At 47.1% G+C, this 8,026-nt stretch overlaps 1 protein-coding gene across 1 annotated transcript; it reads right to left on the bottom strand.

The window, feature by feature from the left end:
• Positions 1–1,174: 1,174 nt before the first annotated feature.
• On the bottom strand, positions 1,175–6,327 carry LOC121558009 (oligodendrocyte-myelin glycoprotein-like). Its single transcript, XM_041871498.2, has 3 exons — positions 6,020–6,327; positions 2,838–3,047; positions 1,175–2,474 (listed from the first exon to the last, which is right to left on the bottom strand). Exons 1-3 carry the CDS (start codon positions 6,031–6,033, stop codon positions 1,487–1,489), a joined length of 1,212 nt encoding a protein of 403 aa, XP_041727432.2. The 5' UTR covers positions 6,034–6,327; the 3' UTR covers positions 1,175–1,486.
• Between the last annotated feature and the right edge of the window lie 1,699 nt (positions 6,328–8,026).

Raw genomic sequence — 8,026 nt, 5'->3', positions numbered from 1 at the left:
TGCTGCACAGCTATTTTCAGGTCTCTCCAGAGATGTTAGATCAGGTTCAAGTCCGGGCTCTGGCTGGCCCACTCAAGGGCTTTTCAGAGACTTGTCCCGAAGCCACTCCTGCGTTGTCTTGGCTGTGTGCTTAGGGTTGTTGTCCTGTTGGAAGGTGAACCTTCGCCCCAGTCTGAGGTCCTGAGTGCTCTGGAGCGGGTTTTCATCAAGGGTCTCTCTGTACTTTGCTCCGTTCATCTTTCCCTCTCCAGACTAGTCTCCCAGGCCCTGCTACTGATAAACATCACCACAGCATGATGATGCCACCACCATGCTTCACCGTAGGGATGGTGCCATGTTTCCTCCAGACGTGACGCTTGACATTCAGGCCAAAGAGTTCAATCTCAGACCAGAGAATCTTGTTTCTCATGGTCTGAGAGTCTTTAGGTGCCTTTTGGCAAACTCCAAGCGGGCTGTCATGTGCCTTTTACTGAGGAGTGGCTTCTGTCTGGCCACTCTACCATAAAGGCCTGATTGGTGGAGTGCTGCAGAGATGGTTGTCCTTCTGGAAGGTTCTCCCATCTCCACAGAGGAACTCTGGAGTTCTGTCAGAGTGACCATTGGGTTCTTGGTCATCTCCCTGACCAAGACCCTTCTCCCCCGATTGCTCAGTTTGGCCGGGCGGCCAGCTCTAGGAAGAGTCTTGGTGCTTCCAAACTTCTTCCATTTAAGAATGATGGAGACCACTGTGTTCTTGGGGACCTTCAATGCTGTAGACATTTTTTGGTACCTTCGTGAGATCTGTGCCTCCTGTCTCGGAGCTCTATGGACAATTCCTTCGACCTCATGGCTTGGTTCTTTCCCTGACATGCACTGTGAACTGTGGGACCTTATATAGACAGGTGGGTGCCTTTCCAAATCTTGTCCAATTAATTGAATTTACCACAGGTGGACTCCAATCAAGTTGTAGAAACATCTCAAGGATGATCAATGGAAATAGGATGCACCTGAGCTCAATTTCGAGTCTCATAGCAAAGGGTCTGAATACTTATGTAAGTAAGGTATTTCTGTTTTTCATCTTTAATACATTTGCAAACATTTCTAAAAACCTGTTTTCGCTTTGTCATAATGGGGTATTTTGTGTAGATTGATGAGGATTTTTATTTATTTAATGAATTTTAGAATAAGGCTGTAACGTAACAAAATGTGAAAAAAGGGAAGGGGTCTGAATACATTCCGAATGCACTGTATGTGAATACATTTGCAAAATATATTATTTGTATACAAGTTTGAAAGGTATAGCCATACAGCACAACTACACTCTGTAGATGGTGGTCAAATTGTTGGAAGAGAGAGAATACACATTTAGGCAGTAACAGTCGAACGTTCTTTAAAATCAAAACAAAAGCAAACCTCTCCCTTTTAACATTCTGGGTCATACGTACATAGGGTTAGCCGTCTCCAAAATCCTTCAAGACTTGGCTCTAGTCTCTGACAACGGATGGGTTTAGAAGGCTTTGAAGGCAGTCACCATGACTAGAAGGTTCAAGGCGACTAGAGAATACAGGATCTGTGTGTGGAGTCCGTGGCCTCTGCTCCGCGTGCTTCCTGTGTTGGGCTTCTTGGCGGTGGAGCGCGGGTGCCCCATTGTGCTTGTGCGTGTGGAGAGGCTGTGCGAGGGGGTGGAGGTGAACACAAACCAGTTCTGGTCCCCCAGCTCGGCTGCACCCCTGTCTCCATGCGTCCCAGGCTCCAACAACGCAGACTTAGCCAAGTACCCAGAAGTGACGACTGCAGCCCTAGCCGGTGGGAGGCCCCCACGGCCCAGCTCTCTGGCATCAGCCCCCAGTGGAGGCTCTGTGTAGGACGCAAAGTGCCACTCCCCTCCTGGAGTTGCCAAATGGGATTGCCCACATGTTGGCTTAGTGTAGCAGGGGCAGCCCAACACGGCAGCACGGGTGTGTTCAGCCCAGAGCAAGAGCTTTGTGATGTTTTCCTCCTCTTCACAAGCCCAAGGGTTATCCCCAAGCGTCAAGAACTCGAGCCCCTCCAACCGGTCAAACACCCCCTCCGGTACCCAGGAGAAGCGATTAGCATGCAGGTAGAACCTCCTCAGCCTGGGCAGCCGGTTCAAGGACCCCAGGAGGATCTGAACCAGGTAGTTGTGGGACAAATCCACCATCTCCAGATTATGAGGCATGTTGGTGGGCACAGTCCAGAACCGGTTGTGACTCAAGTTTAGGGCGTGTAGGCTGGGCAGGGTGTTGTTGATGAAGACCACCCTCTCCAGCTCGTTGGCTGACAGGTCCAGTACCTGCAGGTTCCAATGGTAGGCCGTGTCGTTCTTGTCCAGGGCTCGGAGCTGGTTGCCGGCGGCCCGGATGTCCCAGAGGGCCCTGGGCAGGCCGGAGGGGAAGCGACCCAGGAGGTTATAGGACAGGTCCAGGGTACGCAGGTGGGCGTAGTGGCTGAGCTGGCCGTCCAGACCACAAAGGCTGTTGGGAGAGAGGGAAATTCTCATTTTAGAAGTTCCATTTGTCACAACACTAAAGATGCGAAAATACAGAAAACATCTGCGGAAGAGGATAAATAAATTATGCCTGTGGAATTAGTTAGTTTAAATCAAACCACATACTGTGACCTAACATGAATTGGTAGACTTCCATCGATTTGAATATGCAGCAAAGGCTGTGAATGTAATTATTAGGATCTCCTCCCTGCTGATTCTGTCTGGCTATTAGTCATGGTTATTGCTCAATCTCAGAACCCAGACGTTTAGAGGTAGGACCCAACCTGATGAGGATGAGAAGGTAGAGGATGATGAAGAGGAAGATGAGGAAGAAGAAGTGTCTTCATACCTGTTGTGTGAGAGGTTGAGGAAGCGGATGTTGTGCTGCAGGCCTGGGGGCAGCTGTGAGAGGTGCCGTGAGGAGCAGTCCACCACACGGTGGCCCCGGCTGCAGGAGCACACGGAGGGGCAGATGGACAGGACCAGCCCCCCCAGCACCCCCGACAGGAGCAGCAGGAGGAGGCAGGCCAGCGGGGCGCGGGGGAGCATAATGAGGGCTCTGAGATGGGGAGAGAGATGGGGACACAGTGAGAGGAGACACTGGACTGTACCCAAGGACATAGATCTGCAACACTTCTTTGCTCCCACGATTTATATACTCACAAATGGAAGGGCACATTTTTGATACTGTATGGATCTTCGTCAAGACTATCACTCATTCACACACATCTGCAGAATAATAATAATACTGACAGTTAAATTAGCTACCGACCCAATTAGCATTTCAATATTGATTAGCAATAGCTCATATAAATCCAATCCTAGCTTTTCCAAGCTGCAATTACCAGGAGCTTAAAGGGATACTTCGGGATTTTGGCAATGAGGCCCTTTATCTACTTCCCTAGAGTTAGATGAACTAGTGGATACAATTTGTATTCCTCTGTCCAGTATGAAGGAAGTTAGAGGTACAGTAGTTTCGAGAGCCAATGCTATCTAACAATAGCGCAATGACTGGAAGCCTATGGGTATCTGCTAGTATTCCAACATAGATTGCTAGACAACGGCAGTTGGTGGAGTATTAGCTACAGTATCACCCTTATTCATAACCTGCCTAGTTTCCCCGCAATGGAATCTCTGTAGAATTGATTTAAGACCTTGTCTGGAGCTGCTGCTGTTTTGAGATGGCCTTTGATGCATAGCAACAGCCTCCCAGATGGGAGAGAGGCAGTATTAAATACCAGGAGACAGCAGTAAAACACTCCACACTGGTTCTGCATCCAGCCTGTAAGAAAGTCATGACTGGGAACCATCTATCATACAGTGAGGGAAAAAAGTATTTGATCGCCTGCTGATTTTGTACGTTTGCCCACTGACAAAGAAATGATCAGTCTATAATTTTAATGGTAGGTTTATTTGAACAGTGAGAGACAGAATAACAACAACAAAATCCAGAAAAATGCATGTCAAAAATTTTATAAATTGATTTGCATTGTAATCAGGGAAATAAGTATTTGACCCCCTCTCAATCAGAAAGATTTCTGGCTCCCAGGTGTCTTTTATACAGGTAACGAGCTGAGATTAGGAGCACACTCTTAAAGGGAGCTCTTTGACATCAACTCAACTCGCCGTGTTTGGAGGAGGAGGAATGCTGCCTATGACCCCAAGAACACCATCCCCACTGTCAAACATGGAGGTGGAAACATTATGCTTTGGGGGGGTTTTTCTGCTAAGGGGACAGGACAACTTCACCACATCAAAGGGACGATGGACGGGGCCATGTACCGTCAAATCTTGGGTGAGAACCTCCTTCCCTCAGCCAGGGCATTGAAAATGGGTCGTGGATGGGTATTCCAGAATGACAATGACCCAAAACACACGGCCAAGGCAACAAAGGAGTGGCTCAAGAAGAAGCACATTAAGGTCCTGGAGTGGCCTAGCCAGTCTCCAGACTTTAATCCCATAGAAAATATGTGGAGGGGAGCTGAAGGTTCGAGTTGCCAAACGTCAGCCTCGAAACCTTAATGACTTGGAGAAGATCTGCAAAGAGGAGTGGGACAAAATCCCTCCTGAGATGTGTGCAAACCTGGTGGCCAACTACAAGAAACGTCTGACCTCTGTGATTGCCAACAAGGGTTTTGCCACCAAGTACTAAGTCATGTTTTGCAGAGGGGTCAAATACTTATTTCCCTCATTAAAATGCAAATCAATGTATAACATTTTTACATGCGTTTCTCTGGATTTTTTGTTGTTATTCTGTCTCTCACTGTTCAAATAAACCTACCATTAAAATTATAGACTGATCATGTCTTTGTCAGTGGGCATACGTACAAAATCAGCAGGGGATCAAATACTTTTTTCCCTCACTGTACTTCAAGCACATAATGTGACTATACAACTATCTGGGAAGATTGGACCTCACTAAACCCAGAGCCCTCTCCCCTCCCATCCCCTCTCCTCCCTATAGTTCCCATTCACGTCATTGACACCCCTCTGACATTATAAAATTGTAAGGCCAGGCCATATGCTAACAGTCCTGGTTGAGGGTCAGACTGATAGATCTAATACAGCGTTTCCCAAACTCGGTCCTCTGGACCCCAAGGTGTGCACATTTTGGTTTTTGCCCTAGCACTACACAGCTGATTCAAATAATCAACTAATCATCAAGCTTTGATTATTTGTATCAGCTGTGTAGTACTAGGTCAAAAACCAAAACGTTGAGGTCCCCAGGACCGAGTTTAGGAAACGTTGATCTAATAACTGTGTTGCGGTTTACAAGGGCCCCAGTCATTCTGTGTGCCGGCAAGCTTGAAGCCTTGCCAGCGGGTAGGAGCTCGGAAATACTGCAGTGAGAGACGGCTGAATTCATTTAGAGTAGCACACACACTCTCGATCCCACACGCGCGCGCGCACACACGGTTGTGTCCTGTCCTCTCTGCACCCCGGTCTTCTGGCACAAATGACAAGGTATCTGTGTGTGTAGTTGTATTTAAGAGTTTGCCAAACACATCAGTGTCGCAGGTTAATAGCATTACATAGTAAGCTGATCTCTCTAGAAACTTCCTCAGGTTATGGCATACTCTAAGTTAGTCTTAGGTTGCACTTAACATTACAACTCGTACCCAATATCAAAAAACGTTTTGAAATTACATAAGAATAAAATAAATATTGGAGACCATGCGTGCACCTATCCCCCTTTGTCAATTAATTGTCTTAAGTTGTGTGGCACAATTGTGTCAATCGGTGTATAAGTGCTTTCAAAATACCATCTAGTCATTTTCTCCAAGGACATGATCGGAATTTGCTCCATAAATAGCTGTAATATCTAATGGAGATTTCAGCACCGTTGGAGAGATTTAATGAGTAGCCATAGACTGACATAGACAAATCACACTGCTGCAGTCCACTGAGCTAATGTGGTACAGAATCAAATACATCACCGCTCTGTGAAGCACTGTGTGTCCAATCATGTGCACGTGTTAGCATGTACACCCGTCTCGTACCGTTTTTCTCTCCATGCCATTAGTCACTCACCTGATCCTCTCCATCGCCTCACTCCGTCATCTCTAGTCGCTATTTTCTTCCTCTCTCCTTCCCTCGGCCAGCCCTCTCCCTCGATCCCCCTCTTTTTTTACCGAGCAGCAGAGTGGAGAGAGTGATTGTCAAGTCAAATCTGGGGGGGTGTTAAGTTGTCCTTATTATTCATGCACCATTTAGTTTTTTGCTCATTCCGTTTTTGCGCTGGCTTTCTTTTGGGGTCTTTTTCCTTTCTTTCACACTCTTCTTCACTCGCACTTTATTTTTTCTCCCTTGCTTTTGTTCCTTCTCTGGTGAAGGTGGACCTCTCCCCCCTCTCTCTCTCTCCCCTCTCTCGCTCTCTCTCTCCCCCCTCTCTCTCTCTCTCCCCCCTCTCTCGCTCTCTCTCTCTCTCTAGTGCTGTGTTGGCGCTGGCCAGTGGTGGGCAGGCTCTCTCGCTCTGTCTCATAACCCTCTCCTGGGTTGTGGCGTCCTCCTGGCATGCCAGAGCAGGGTGCCCCTGATAGCGCCAGTCAGCCTCCACCGCTCCTCTGCAGGCTCCTGATGCACTCAGGGAAAGAGCATTCTGAAAGAGAGAGAGGGAGAGAGAGGAGGAGGAGCGAGGGAGGGAGGAATGGGGGATTGCAGCATAGTGCCGGCCCTCTCTGCTGATGATGGGGGGGCTGTGCTGTGCTGACTCCGATCTTTTTATAATCAGGATCCCGCGCGCTTGATAAAAGCAATTCTCTCTCCATTATCCCTTCCCCTCTCTCTCTTTTTCATACACATACAGTATACTGAACAAAAATATAAACTCAACATGCAACAATTTAAAAGATTTTACTGAGTTAGTTCATATAAGGAAATCATTAGGGCCTAATCTATGGATTTCACATGACTGGGAATACAGAGATGCATCTGTTGGTCACAGATAGCTTTAAAAAAAGGTTGGGCCGTGGATCAGAAAATCAGTCAGTATCTGGTGTGACCACCATTTGTCTCATGCAGTGCGACACATCTCCTTCGCATGGAGTTGATCAGACTGTTGATTGTGGCCTGTGGAATGTTGTCCCACTCCTCTTCAATGGCTGTGCGAAGTTGCTGGAACTGGAACACGCTGTCGTACATGTCGATCCAGAGCATCCCAAACATGCTCAATGGGTGACATGACTGGTGAGTATGCAGGCTATGGAGGAACGGGGATTTTTTCAGCTTCCAGGAATTGTGTACAGATCCTTGCGAAATGGGGCTGTGCATTATCATGAGGTAATGGCGGCGGATGAATGTCACGACAATGGGCCTCAGGATCTCGTCACAGTATCTCTTTGCATTCAAATTGACATCAATAAAATGCAATTGTGTTCGTTGTCCATATCTTATGCCTGCCCATACCATAATCCCATGTCCACCATGGGGCACTCTGTTCACAACGTTGACCTCAATGTTAACATCAGCCACCCGCTCGCCCACACGACGCTATACACGTACGTGGTCTGCGGTTGTGAGGCCGGTTGGACATACTGCCAATTCTCTCAAACGTTGTCGGATGCGGCTTATGTTAGAGAAATTAACATATAATTCTCTGGCAACAGCTCTGGTGGACATTCCTGCAGTCAGCATGCCAATTGCACACTCCCTCAAAACTTGAGACATCTGTGGCATTGTTTTGTGTGACAAAACTGCTAATTTTAGAGTGGTCTTTTACTGTCCCCATCACAAGGTGCACCTGTGTAATGATCATGCTGTTTAATCAGCTTCTTGATATGTCACACCTGTCAGGTGGATGGATTATTTCTCAAAGGAGAAATGTTCACAGACAAGGATGTAAACAAATTTGTGCACAAAATTTGAGAGAAATAAGCTTTTTGTGCGTATGGAACATTTCTGGGATCTTTTATTTCAGCTCATGAAACATTTGACCAACACTTTACATGTTGCATTTATATTTTTGTTCAGTGTACATACAAACACGATAACTCATTCTAACGTGGGCTGTTCACTGAACATTAGTGCCTCTTGCGTTCA

The sequence above is a fragment of the Coregonus clupeaformis genome, chromosome 5, assembly GCF_020615455.1.
Source record: "Coregonus clupeaformis isolate EN_2021a chromosome 5, ASM2061545v1, whole genome shotgun sequence".
Lineage (NCBI taxonomy): Eukaryota > Metazoa > Chordata > Actinopteri > Salmoniformes > Salmonidae > Coregonus > Coregonus clupeaformis.
The sequence above is the reverse complement of the archived record's forward strand: the minus strand, read 5'-3'. Positions and strand labels throughout refer to the sequence as shown.